Here is a 14306-nt window from a genome sequence, read left to right as displayed (position 1 = left end):
TATTCTTTTTCTCAAATTTAGGAATATCTGTTAATGGCATTGGGAATTTAAAATCTTTAATGTCCAAGGTATTCTCATATTTCATATATTGTTTTACTCTTTCTGAATTACATTTTGGTGGATGTAAGTGAGCAAGAACAGACCAGAGAAAACATTTATTATCATTGTTCTTAATATTAACAACTGCCTTCTTTAGTTTTATTTCTTTTGGTAATTCAATATAAGAAGAAGCTTTAAGAGGGTTTGATTTTAGAATGTGTATATCTAAAAAGATGATTTTTTAATATTGAATCCACTTCCTACCACTGTATTATCAACATCCTCCTCTTGTCTTGATAGTTCTTCATAAACCCCACTATTCAAAAAATCTTGAAATGATGTTATAAAATGAAGATCTGTTCTCATATAAGGAGTTTGTTCTTCATCTTGTCTTTTCATATTCATTTTCACTCCCATATAAAACTTTAAAGTTTTTATTTCTTTTAATGTCTTTTTAATAAATTTTTCAACATCGGGTTTCACTATTTCAATTGATTCAGCTATTGATGATGGACCGGGTTCTCCAAATTGAAAAATCCTTATTTTTATATGCCCTTTAAATGCCTCATCAGTGTTTTTAATATAATAGTCTCCCTTTACTTTAAACTCATTTTTCTTGTGTTTTTGTGATTGAAGATGTTGATTATAACTACTCTTCAAAACATCCTTTGAACAGATATCACAATGTTTTCTTTCCAACTCAAGAGGAGATATTTGATGAAATAGATTAAATGTGTGTTTGTTGGTTCGGAGGTGTTTTCTATAATGTTTATATTCGTGATTACAAACATCGCAGTACGTTGTATTCACCATATTTATAGAATAAAACTTTGCTTAAACTAAAATTTTCTTGATGAAAATTTCGTTTAATTTATAGGTGAATCTGTGCTTAAAAACATTTTATCCTCCAACTTTTTCACTTAATAAATACAATGTTTCAAGACACAAAAGACAAGTTTCAATCAATCTCTTCATCTGTTAAAGATACTGAGAAATATGTCAAGGATGTAAAATTGAACAAAGATAAATATAACAACTATTGGATAAAAACTATTATGGTAAATAATATGAGTTCTTCAATTTCCTTCAGTGGAAGGGCTTTTAGTATACCTGGTAGAACATCAATTAAAGTATCTCTAACAAAAGTTTCTCCTCTCCTTCTAGTAATATATTCAAAACTAGAAAAAGCAATGAAACAAGAAAAAGTATCAAAGAACAAAAACCTTATGGATGAAGCTTTAGAAAGAAAAGATAAGACCATCTGTAATATGCAAGGAGAAATTTGTATTTTTTTCAACAACCCTAAAGATGTAAATCTTGATGAAATAAAGGATGTTAATATATCAGGTGAAATGACATTTCGTTCAATAGTAGTTAACGATAATTTTAAAATTACCTTTAATATAAAAAATGTTGTCGTTGAATCTGATAATGAAAAAAAGTATATCGATATCGATGGTAATATACAACTGAAAGTATAGATGAATTTCAGTTTAAGTAAAGTTTTACTTTATAAATATGCTAGACTTTCCTGATTCTCCATATGACAAATTTGAGAATTGTCCTGCGTGTGAAAGACAGGGATTAAACACAGAGTCAAAAGCCTATAAACAATGTATATTCTGTGATTATCTTCTAATTAATGATAATAAAAAATATAAAAAGGAAAATAATTCTTTTAGATTTACACCAAAAATGAATTACTTTACAAGATTGATTAGAGAAATGAATGTAAAGTATGAGGATGATAACACACCTTTCCTTACAAGGGAAGAAACTGAACGTATAAGAGAAATGTTCAAAGGATTGTTGTTGTATATTATTCATGGATGTAATTTTCAGGGAAATATCAACACAAGATATTGTATAAATAAAATAATGGATTATCTTGAAATTAAACCTGAACTTAGGATAAAATATAGAGTTTCTAAAAAAGCCAATAATAAATTAAATAACCTGTTTTTCAAATATATAAATGAATGATTTTTTACCTATTTGGGAAAATAAGATAAAATTTAACAACCATAAAAATCTCCCAAATTCATTAAGATGTCTCATAGTTGGTTCAAGTGGATGTGGAAAAACCTGCTTACTTTTAAAAATGCTCCTCACTCCCAACTTTTTAGATTATGATAATTTAATAATTTTCACAAAGTCGAAGTTTTCAACCAGAGTATCAACTACTCTCACAAGGTTTTAATGCTGGTCTTCAAAAAGAAGATATAATAGGTTTATTTAAACGTCAAAAAAACCTAAATGATTATAACATTGAAGATATAATTCAACTATTTTGTGATACACAGAGATGTAAAAAGAAATCAAATCTTATAACTTGTATTCTTAGTGATAATACGCATGACATACCGTATCCCCAAGATTTGCATAAATCAAAAAGAACCTCGTTATCTTTGATGATTGTGTTAATGAGAGAAACCAAACGGTAATGGACAGCTACTACACAAGAGGGAGACATTCTTCTTGTAATTGTATTTATCTTAGTCAATCGTACTTTCAACTTCCTCGTCGTTCCATCAGAAACAATGCTAATACTTTTATTTTATTCAAGTTAAATTCAATAGATATCAATAATTTTTGGAGAGATAATTGTTCTACATTATGTAGTAAAAAGAAATTTGAGGATTATATTAAGCACACGACTGAAAAATATAAATATATTGTTGTGAAACAAGATGAGATATTAAGGGATATATTTTTTGTTTTATAAACAATTACATATATAAATGACAACTATTATTATAAATCTTGTGGGTAAATCTGCTTCTGGAAAAAACTTTCATAAATCAAGGTTCTTGTGTAGTACAAATGAGAATATTGTAAATTTACTTAAAAAACACTGCGTGATACGCATTGTATCAACAACAACTAGAGCAATAAGACCTGGAGAAGTAAAAGGTGTAGATTATCACTATATTTCAGTGGAGGAACATATGCGATTGAGGAATGAAGGACAAATATTTGAGGAGGTTTCTCTTGGTACAACAAAATATTCACATTGTAAGAGTGAGTTAAAGAAACTAAAATCTGGTGGTGTTGGGATATTAGAAACTAATCCAGAAGGAACGAGACAAATTATTAAATATCTGAGCGGAGTGAAGATTTTATCATTCGGTTTTGATGTTGATGAAGAAACTCAACACAAACGTATGAAAAGCAGAGATGCAAGGATTAGTGAAGAAGAAATTACAACTCGCATTAATGTTAATAAAGAATTTGATGAAATATTTAAAGAAAAGGATTTATTTGAACACATCTACTTGAATGATGAAGAAAAGGAAAATTTCCCTGTTGATCTTTACAATTCATTAAATGATATTTTACAATAAATAAATGGATACAAAAGAAAGAGCAAGAAGATTTAAGGAACATCAAGAGTTGGTTTCAAAAGTTGTAAAACAACAGGAAGACATAAAGAAGAAACGCAGACAGAAACTAACGGGCGAAGAAGCATTTGAAAAAAACAAGAGAAATTTTTTAAACCACTTTTAAAAACTTCCCAAGAAAAAATGAAAGATGTTTCCACAGTTCCCACAGTAGAATATACTCCCAGAAAGCTCCAAATGTTAAAAGATTTCAGTCAAATGACGGAGGAAGAATTAGAGCATATTGGAGAATTAGAACATGATGAAGGTTTATTTCTACAACTGGAAGAGATTAATCAACCCCCTGATTATATTGTGAATGCTGTTCAAAACAATGAATATTCAGCGGATTCAAAAACCAAAGCAGGACTCATTCCAACAGAACAACCAGCAATATTTCATCTTGTTCAAGAAAAGGTATTGATATTTAATGATGAATTAAGGTTCTTAAGTTCTGCTCAACCCCCTGTTAAACTAACTCCGAGATTAATGTTTCTTCTCACAAAAGATGGAAGGCAAGGTTCAACTGTGAGTTATGAATCAAAGTATATTGATAAACCATTGGATATGGAAAATAATGATGATAGAGTATATATTGATTTGCTGAACACTCTAAATTATAAGGTTATTCTTTCTGGTAAAAGTAGGAAGAATGAGAAGGAGAAACACATTATTCAGGCTTTAAGTATCCTTGGTTCAGGTATTAGTTTTCTTCCAAATGACCCATCGCAATTAGTTAATAGACTGTTATTGTTGTTCGGCAGTAAGAAGGCTGGAAATAACAATTGTTTTAATGAAGCATCAGCCATTTTAGACCAGTTGATGAACATGAAAATAATTAATAAATCTCAATATAAAGACATTTTATCTCATATTAAATAAGATGAGAAGCACAATCCTGAGTTTTAATTTCACAACAAGCGACCACACATCTTCATTCCCATACCCACTACAACTTGACACAACAAAAGAATATGAGGCATCTTTATTGTCCATGGAGACTTATAATACCTTATTTAATATAACCGAGAAAAATGACAAGTTTAGTTATAATCCGGGAAGTGGATACAAAGCGATAACAGTCTCACCCGGAGCATACGAGATTTCTCAAATATCTTCCGAAATTGCTCGTCTTATGAAAGAACAGGGTGATGAACCAAAAAATATTGTTATAAACATTCAAAAACATACTTCAAAATCAACGATTAAAGTTAAAAATAACTACAAGGTTGATTTCACAATTGATAATTCATTTAGAGAGTTATTAGGTTTCTCCTCAAAAAAGATTGAAACTAATGGGACGTTTTACAGTGATAATGTCATTCAAATATCCTCAGGAATAAATTCGGTGTTAATTCACTGTGATTTGATTGATGGTGCTTATAATGATGGATTAAAAACAAATACAATATTTTCATTCAGCGCATACTCAACCCCAATTGGTTATAAATTCAATATGGAGCCTAAAAATTTGGTTTATCTACCTGTGTCAGGAAAAACCATACACAGAGTAAATTTTAGGATAACCGACCAAGATAATCGTGTGATTTCTTTTAATGGAGAAGTTATATCCATCAGAATTCACCTACGTGAAGTTTTTCAATAAATAAATACGATGGTTATTGTGAGGAAGCACGAGTTGGGAAAATATAAAATAATTACAGGGGATGGGATGTTCCTTTCCCGTACTACAAGGGTGAAGGTATGTATCTTGGTAGAGGATACTATAAACCTAAGAGACAAAGGGGTGTTGGACATCAATTTAGAGGAGATGGGATAATTGATACTCTCATGGGTATTGGTTCAACTATTCTTAAACATAAAGACCTAATTGGTTCAACTGCTTCTGCTGTGGGAAATGTAGCAGGTGCTGTAAAGAGTATAAAAGATGCTCAGAAAGAATCTCATAAATTACAAGCAATAAAAGAAATTAAGAAAGGTAAAACTCAGTTGTCCCCCCAAGAACGACAGAAAATAATTCAAATACTTGGATCAGGGTTTCAAAAGTTTTAACATCTTTTTTCCTAAATAAATACAAGTATGGAAGCAATTGATAATATCTATGATTTGGATGATACTATTATTATCTCAAACTCCACTAAAAAAGAAGATTACTTCAAGGTAAATGCAATAACTGGAACAGACTGGAATACAAATGGTACAAAAAGTTTTGAAATAAATAATCAACAAACCTATTTGAATCTCTCCGAAAGTTTCTTGTTGTGTAAATTTAAATTCACTAAGGCTGGGAATAACACAAACGCTACACTTGTAAATGATTTCTTCTGGAAAATGTTTGATAGTGTGCGATTGTATATTGGAACACAAGAAGTTGAAGCGGTTGATTATGTCTCTGCTGTATCTGAAATGATGAAATTTACACTCTATACATTCAGTGATAGAATGGGAAAGGGGTCTGTCGAAGGTTTTATTCCTGATATGTCAACGGGAACAAACACAGACCCTGGATATATTCAAAGGAAAGGAATGTATAATGATGATACAAAAGCAGAAAATAGTTTTACTGTGGCAGTTCCTCTTAAAGGTATATTTGGATTTTGTGATTATGATAAAGTTCTGTATGGTCTTAAAATTAGATTTCAACTACAAAGGAATGATAATGAAAATAGATTGCTTTTTGGTGTTGGTAATGCTTTTGGTGATCAGAATAAATTTGTAATTGAGGAGATGAGTTGGTATATCAGTGAATATACTCCTAATCTTAAAACAGAAGAGATGTTGAATCGAAGACTTAACTCAAAAAAACCACTCAGTGTATCATACCTCAAAAGAAGATGTCAACACGTTAAACTCAATCAAACTACTTACACGTGGAATTTGGGTGTTCTGGAAGGAAAGCCACGATATCTGTGGATGATTTTTAAAAAGCCAGATGGTGATACTGCGACTGATAAGAATAATGCATTGAGTGATAATGCTAAGGTGAAACAACTTCGCGTTTCTCTAGATGGAACATTTTATCCACGAGATAGATTGGAAATTAATTGGGAAAAAATGATTTTGCTGAAGCATACAAGTCTTACCAAAAGGTGTGTGAAAGTAATGGAAATAAAGAACCTATTTTGGATATGACAGCATTTAAAAGTTTGTATACAATCTATACGTTTGACCTGAGCGCTCAAAAAGAAACTATAAAGTCTAATCGAGTGGATACTTCCCTATACATTGAAAGAGGAGAGAGTGAAGAAGTTGATACATATTGTTTGCTTTTGGAAGAAACAGAATTGCAGATTAATACAGATAATGGTGTGATGATTAGTCTCACATAATTTTTTTGTTAAATAAATGAGTGGCAAAGTACCAACTGGGGTATATGTTAATCAAATCAATCTTCATAAACTATCATCTTGTGTTCAAAATCAAAAGCCTTGTACGATTAACGTTAATACAATTCAGAGAAAAGGAGCAGTAAGAATTGATGTTTTGCTCACAAGAGAACAGGTTAAAATCTTGAATGACACTGGCTCACTTAAAATTAAAATGACAAAACCAATGTTGAAAAAATATTCAATAAGAGAGACGAGTGGAGGATTTCTCCCATTTCTAATTCCTTTATTTGCTGGTTTAAGTGCGGTTGGAGCATTGACGGGTGGTATTTCAACAGCGGTCAAAACTGCCAACGAAAGGAAGGCTCAACTCCAGGCTCAAAAAGAATTGGAAAGACATAACAAAGAGTTGGAGAAACAAATTAGTGGAAGTGGTGTAATTGTAGATTTTGCTGAAAAACTTGAAGGTCTGCCTGATAAAGCGAGATTGTTAGTTGGAGATATGCTTTCTTCTATAGCACAAGCAGGTGTAAAATTAACGAAAAGAGGTAATGGATTATATCTTTCTAATAAATAAATGAGCATTGATGAGTGGTTGAAAGAATTTGGAAAGAATACAACATCAAATTTACAACTTGCCAAATATTGTAAGAAATTAAAAATTCATAATGTGGTTATTTGTATGAGAGATGAATTAACAAATGTGTCGAAACATACAAAGAATATTATTATGAACTTAGAAGATAATGATGGGAACGGTTCTCATTGGGTTTGTATTTTTAATAGTCAAGACAAATATTATTTTGATAGTTTTGGTCTTCCACCACCTGTTGAAGTCATAAAATTCTTACAGAATGGTGTTTATCAAACATTTCAAGTCCAAGAATTAAATTCCAAGTGTTGTGGTCAATTATGTCTATATGTGTTATTTCAACTCAACAAAAATAAAAAATTTTATGATATTATTTTTAATCTAATATAAATGACTTATGTTGGTAAAGATGGTTCTATCTTTGGTGTATCTCAAGAACTGGATATTGATTTATCAAATTATTATACAAAGGCACAGGCTGAACGATATAAATATAATATAAACAAAAATATTAACATGAAAAATGCTTATAAATTAAAAAATTATCCAAGCCCGACTGACGCGAATGACTTGGTGAGATTAAGCGATTTATCACAATATATATACTTAAATAAAACGGCTGTGTATTCTAAAGATACAGAAGTGTTGATATTATCTCCAGGTCATACAGAATTCACAGTTCGAATTAAAATAAATTTTTATAAAGAAGGGCGTATCGTTTGTATGAGAATAGAACAATGGGGTATGATATGAATGATTTAGGGTATAATTGGTCATTTAAAATTAACCTCGAAGACCTGGAACAATTAAATCAGTCTCGTAAGGAAGAATATTATCCACTTGGTATCGAGAATGAGTTTTGTGGAGCCACGATTAGTAAACAACAAATAAAAGAATTTAATAAGGGTAAATATAATAATGGTTTTGCCCTTGTTTATCTCATGAAAACAGAAAAAACAGGATTATATATAATAAGTAAGGAAATACAAAATGATTTAACTATGGGAAGATGGGGAGGTGTTTCGTGCCATAATATTATTCTAACATATATTTCTAATACATAAATGACAGCAAGAAGGCTTCAAGAAAATTATCATTTCTGTGTCCAAGCATACCTTCAAGAAAAGGGTATTCGGTATTTTAATAAATATGTTCTACAACATAAGAATGAGGTATTTTCAATAAAAGATTGGCATTATGCTGATGTTGATAAACCAACAACTTTAGATTTAATTAGAATGTTAAATAATGAAAAAATTATAAGGTTAAGAAAAGGTAAGGCTCTTTTAGAAATTCAAAAGAAATTTTATTGGTTTCCTGTTGTAAAAAAATTATTTTGGATACAGGAATAACAAGAAATCCTGATGAATATATGTATAATATTCTATGGGGTGTAAACGATTCAAGTATAGTAAGGGATGAGGAAGGAGTTGAAGAAGAGAGGGAAGAGGAGGAAAAGGAGGAGGAGGAGAGAGAGAAGGAGGAAAGAGAGAAGAGAGAGAGGGAGGAAAGAGAGAGAATGAATAAATATCAAAATATGGAAACCAGTGAGATTCAAAAAAGAATAGAGGTATTAAAGAAATTAACTTATCTCACCAGGGAGGAATACAAAGAATTAAAAAGTCTATTTGCAATACTTTCAACAAAACTATTAGCATCGTCAAGCTATTCATTTTAATTCAAGTTTTTCTTAAATAAATGGAGGAGAGAGTGAAGGCATTTCTAAGGATTCTTTATGTTTTAAAAATTAAGATTCAAATGTGCATGTTGGAAACTAAAAAGGTTTTTGCACTCTGCAGAAATTTTTCTCATAAATAAATGAGTTATTGTCTCAAATGTAAAAAGAAAACTAATACTAAAAATATTTCATATATTAAAAGTAAAAATAACAGGGTTATACAAAAAGGTATATGTTCGGTGTGTGGTTCAAAAAAAAATCAATTTATCTCCAAACACAAACTCGCAGGAGATATACAAAAGTTTTTATCAGGAAGTAAATTTACAACTACTGGAATACCAGGGGAATTACATCTTCCAGGGTATTCTTTCTGTGGTCCAGGCACAAACTTGGATAAAAGATTAGATGAGGCAGACAATCCTAAATCCTGGAGTGAACCAATCAATAGAGTTGATGAAGTGTGCATGAGACACGATATTGATTATGGGAATACCACAACGTTGGAAGGCAGAACTCATTTACTGATTTTTTCAAAATTTGTGAGTCTCCAAGGTAGGCCCCATATTTAGAACCATCTTGGCAGAACCCTTTTCCTGAGTCTCCAAGGTAGTTATTTAAACCATCAAGGCAGAACTCATTTACTGATTTTTTCAAAATTTGTGAGTCTCCAAGGTAGGCCCCATATTTAGAACCATCTTGGCAGAACCCTTTTCCTGAGTCTCCAAGGTAGTTATTTAAACCATCAAGGCAGAACTCATTTACTGATTTTTTCAAAATTTGTGAGTCTCCAAGGTAGGCCCCATATTTAGAACCATCTTGGCAGAACCCTTTTCCTGAGTCTCCAAGGTAGTTATTTAAACCATCAAGGCAGAACTCATTTACTGATTTTTCAAAATTTGTGAGTCTCCAAGGTAAAACTTGTATTCTGGCTCATCAAGGTATAACTTGTTCAGTGGGTATTGTCTTGATAACTCACAATGAGTACTATTGCTGTAAAACTCTTTTTCAGGATTTTGCTGGTCTCCAAGGTATAACTCTTTGGTTGGGTCATCAAGGACGAACTCGTTCTGTGGGTCTTGGTCGCTCATAAGGTCTTCAACCAAGCCAACAATTTCGCCCCAAGTTGTAGCAAAAGCAGTATTTTCATTTCGTATTTCAGACACAATTTCCTGTGAGAGAAAATAATAATGTATTAATTAAGTTATTTAATTATTAAATGAGTATGCTTCAATCAAAGTTTGAAAATAGGAAAATAAAAAATCTTACCTCAATAGATAAGAGGTTTGAATCCAGTTCATCAACTTGAAGGTTTAGTTCCATAGAAGACAGAGAATTCCAAGGAACACCAAAGTCATCCCACTCAAGGTCTTCAACCAAGCCAACAATTTCCCCCAAAGTTGTAGCAAAAGCAGTATTTTCATTTCGTATTTCAGACACAATTTCCTGTGAGAGAAAATAATAATGTATTAATTAAGTTATTTAATTATTAAATGAGTATGCTTCAATCAAAGTTTGAAAATAGGAAAATAAAAAATCTTACCTCAATAGATAAGAGGTTTGAATCCAGTTCATCAACTTGAAGGTTTAGTTCCATAGAAGACAGACAGTTCGAGACAAGCACACAGAACACCATTGCCAGCAAGAACAAATGTTTAAAATGGAGCCTGGGTTTGAAGCTTTTATAGAGAAAGACTGGTGGGTGTGGTTTCCTTTGGAAATTCCCTGGGCAAGCCTAGGCAAGCCTTCATTGGGAAATTTTTCAAAACCATAACATCCTGTAATTTTCTGGTGATTTCTTTGAGTCAGAGATGAACTGGAAATGATGTAAGAGTGGGCGGGGCTTAGCAAAAGTAGGCGGAGCTTAGGAAAAGTGGGCGTGGCTTAGAAAAAAATACCTCATGGAAAGTGGGCGGAGCTTAGCAAAAGTGGGCGGGGCTTAGGAAAAGTGGGCGTGGCTTAGAAAAAATACCTTATGAAAAGTGGGCGGAGCTTAGCAAAAGTGGGCGGGGCTTAAAGAAAAGTGGGCGGGGCTTATTGAATACCTTGTGGCAAGTGGGCGGGGCTAACAAAAGTGGGCGGGGCTTAAAGAAAAGTGGGCGGGGCTCAACAAAAAATAACCTGTGGCTCAGGAGGTGGTCAAACAAGAGCATTAAGAGAAGTTTATCATTTCGTAATGGCACAAATGGGGTATCTTAAAAAATATAAAGATTCAAATGTTTTGTTTGTCAATATTTTAGATGGGGATTATTGTGCAAAGAAAATTAAACTATTGAAGGAATTTGAGAATGAACAAATCTTTATAAGTTCAATGAGTGAGCTGTTCAACCCCCAGGTGTTCAATTCAATGAGGTTCAACCTCCAGGTTAAAAGGGGAGACAAATAAATATACCTTGGGATAAAAAGGGGGGTTTATTTTTAGGGAAAAAAAATATAAATCGCTGAAAATCCCCCATTCATTTACATGGGGAAAAGTGAGCCAGAATCAGTATTCTTACCCTACTGATATATTTTTAATGTGTATTGGTGTATTTTTGTGTATTGCTATATTTTCATGTGTATTGGTATGTATTTTTATGTGTATTGGTGTATTTTTGTGTGTTGATATATTTTTATGTTTATTGGTGTATTTTTGTATTTTGCTATATTTTTATGTGTGTTGGTGTATTTTTATGTCTTGCTATATTTTTATGTGTATTGGTGTATTTTTGTGTATTGCTATTTTTTTAATGCGTATTGGTGTATTTTTGTGTATTGTTATATTTTTATGTGTATTTTTGTGTATTGCTATATTTCTGGTGTTGTGGTGTATTTTTGTGTATTGCTATATTTTTGTGAATTGCTATATTTTTCTGGGTATTGGTGTATTTTTGTGTGTTGATATATTTTTTGTGTGGTGGTGTATTTTTGTGTATTGCTATATTTTTGTGCATTGGTGTATTTTTGTGTTTTGCTATATTTTCTGGTTTATTTTTGTGTATTGCTCTATTTTTATGTGTATTGGCATATATTTTTATGTGTATTGCTCTATTTTTATGTGTATTGGCATATATTTTTATGTGTATTGGTGTATTTTTGTGTATTGCTATATTTTTATGTGTTTCGGTGTATTTTTGTGTATTGCTATATTTTTATGTGTTTCGGTGTATTTTTGTGTATTGTTATATTTTTCATGTGTATTGGTGTATTTTTGTGTATTGATATATTTTTATGTTTATTGGTGTGTTTTTGTGTATTGCTATATTTTTATGTGTATTGGTGTATTTTTGTGTATTGATATATTTTTATTTCTATTTTTGTGTATATATATATTTTTAATGTGTGTTGCTTTATTTTTATGTGTATTGGTGTATTTTTGTGTCTTGCTGTATTTTTATGTGTATTGGTGTATTTTTGTGTATTGATATATTTTTATGTGTATTTTTGTGTGTTGCTATATTTTTACGTGTATTGGTGTATTTTTGTGCATTGCTATATTTTTATGTGTATTGGTATATATTTTTATGTGTATTGGTGTATTTTTGTGTATTGCTATATTTTTGTGTATTGGTGTATTTTTGTGGATTGCTATATTTTTATGTGTATTGGTGTATTTTTGTGTATTGCGATATTTTTATGTGTGTTGGTGTATTTTTGTGTATTGATATATTTTTATGTGTATTTTTGTGTATTGCTATATTTTTATGTGTGTTTTTGTGTATTGCTATATTTTTATGTGTATTGGTGTATTTTTGTGTATTGATATATTTTTACGTGAATGAGTGTATTTTTGTGTATTGCTATATTTTTTTTTGCATTGGTGTATTTTTGTGTATTGTTATATTTTTTTTGTGTATTGCTATATTTTTATGTGTATTGCTATATTTTTATGTGTATTGGTGTATTTTGTGTATTGCTATATTTTTGTGTGTATTGGTGTATTTTTGTGTTTTGCTATATTTTTTTTGTGTGTTGGTGTATTTTTGTGTATTGCTATATTTTTATGTGTATTGGGATATATTTTTGTGTATTGTTGTATTTTTGTGTGTTGCTATATTTTTATGTGTATTGGAGTATTTTTGTGTATTGATATATTGTGAATGTGTTTTGATGTATTTTTGTGTATTGATGTATTTTTACATGTATTTTTGTGTATTGCTATATTTTTATGTGTATTGGTGTATTTTTGTGTATTGCTATTTTTTGTGTATTGGTGTATTTTTGTGTGTTGTTATATTTTTATGTGTATTGGTGGATTTTTGTGTATTGCTATATTTTTAGTGTGGATTGGTGTATTTTTGTGTATTGCTATATTTTTTATGTGTATTGCTGTATTGATATATTTTTAATGTGTATTGGTGTATTTTTGTGTATTGCTATACTCTTATGTGCATTTTTGTGTATTGCTATATTTTTATGTGTATTGGGATATATTTTTATGTGTATTGGTGTATTTTTGTGTATTGCTATATTTTTATGTGTATTGGAGTATTTTTGTGTATTGATATATTGTGAATGTGTTTTGATGTATTTTTATGTATTGACATATTTTTACGTGTATTTTTGTGTATTGCTATATTTTTATGTGTATTGGTGTATTTTTGTGGATTGCTATTTTTTTTGTGTATTGCTATATTTTTTTGTCTATTGGTGTATTTTGTGTATTGCTATATTTTTATGTGTATTTTTGTGTGTTGGTGTATTTTTGTGAATTGCTATATTTTTATGTGTATTGGTGTATTTTTGTGTATTGATATATATATATTTATGTGTATTTTTGTGTATTGCTATATTTTTTTTTGCATTGGTGTATTTTTGTGTGTTGTTATATTTTTTATGTGTATTGCTATATTTTTTATGTGTATTGGTGTATTTTGTGTATTGCTATATTTTTATGTGTATTGGTGTATTTTTGTGTTTTGCTATATTTTTTTTGTGTGTTGGTGTATTTTTGTGTATTGACATATTTTTTGTGTATTGCTGTATTTTTGTGTGTTGATATATTTTTATGTGTCTTTTTGTGTATTGCTATATTTTTATGTGTATTGGTGTATTTTTGTGTATTGCGATATTTTTTGTGTACTGGTGTATTTTGGTGTATTGCTATATTTTTATGTGTGTTGGTATATATTTTTATGTGTATTGGTGTAATTTTGTGTTGCTATATTTTTGTGTATTGGTATATATTTTTATGTGTATTGGTGTATTTTTGTGTGTTGCTCTATTTTTATGTGTATTGGTGTATTTTTGTGTATTGATATATTTTTATGTGTATTGGTGTATTTTTGTGCATTGCTATATTTTTGTGTGTATTGCTATATTTTTATGTGTATTGGTGTATTTTTGTGTATTGC

The 14306-nt window shown here is 30.4% G+C and overlaps 2 protein-coding genes across 6 annotated transcripts in view; one reads left to right on the top strand and one right to left on the bottom strand.

The window, feature by feature from the left end:
- Positions 1–14306, top strand: part of LOC147022490 (beta-galactosidase-like) — a 124294-nt gene that overhangs the window by 75426 nt on the left and 34562 nt on the right. The window lies entirely within an intron of this gene.
- LOC147022491 (uncharacterized) lies at positions 9855–10944 on the bottom strand. The gene is made up of 3 exons (XM_085893541.1): positions 10517–10944; positions 10243–10419; positions 9855–10145 (listed from the first exon to the last, which is right to left on the bottom strand). Exons 1-3 carry the CDS (start codon positions 10607–10609, stop codon positions 9855–9857), a joined length of 561 nt encoding a protein of 186 aa, XP_085749667.1. The 5' UTR covers positions 10610–10944.

The sequence above is a fragment of the Eptatretus burgeri genome, chromosome 8, assembly GCF_056783735.1.
Source record: "Eptatretus burgeri isolate ZD-2024b chromosome 8, Ebu_testis_v1, whole genome shotgun sequence".
Classification (NCBI taxonomy): domain Eukaryota; kingdom Metazoa; phylum Chordata; class Myxini; order Myxiniformes; family Myxinidae; genus Eptatretus; species Eptatretus burgeri.
The sequence above is the reverse complement of the archived record's forward strand: the minus strand, read 5'-3'. Positions and strand labels throughout refer to the sequence as shown.

Bases quoted from the DNA above. Each gene is read 5' to 3' on its own strand.
- LOC147022491 (XM_085893541.1), bottom strand. From the start codon at position 10,609: ATGGTGTTCTGTGTGCTTGTCTCGAACTGTCTGTCTTCTATGGAACTA. The intron at 10,420-10,516 runs GTAAGATTTTTT...TTTCTCTCACAG, and splicing joins CAAACCTCTTATCTATTGAG to GAAATTGTGTCTGAAATACG. The intron at 10,146-10,242 runs GTAAGATTTTTT...TTTCTCTCACAG, and splicing joins CAAACCTCTTATCTATTGAG to GAAATTGTGTCTGAAATACG.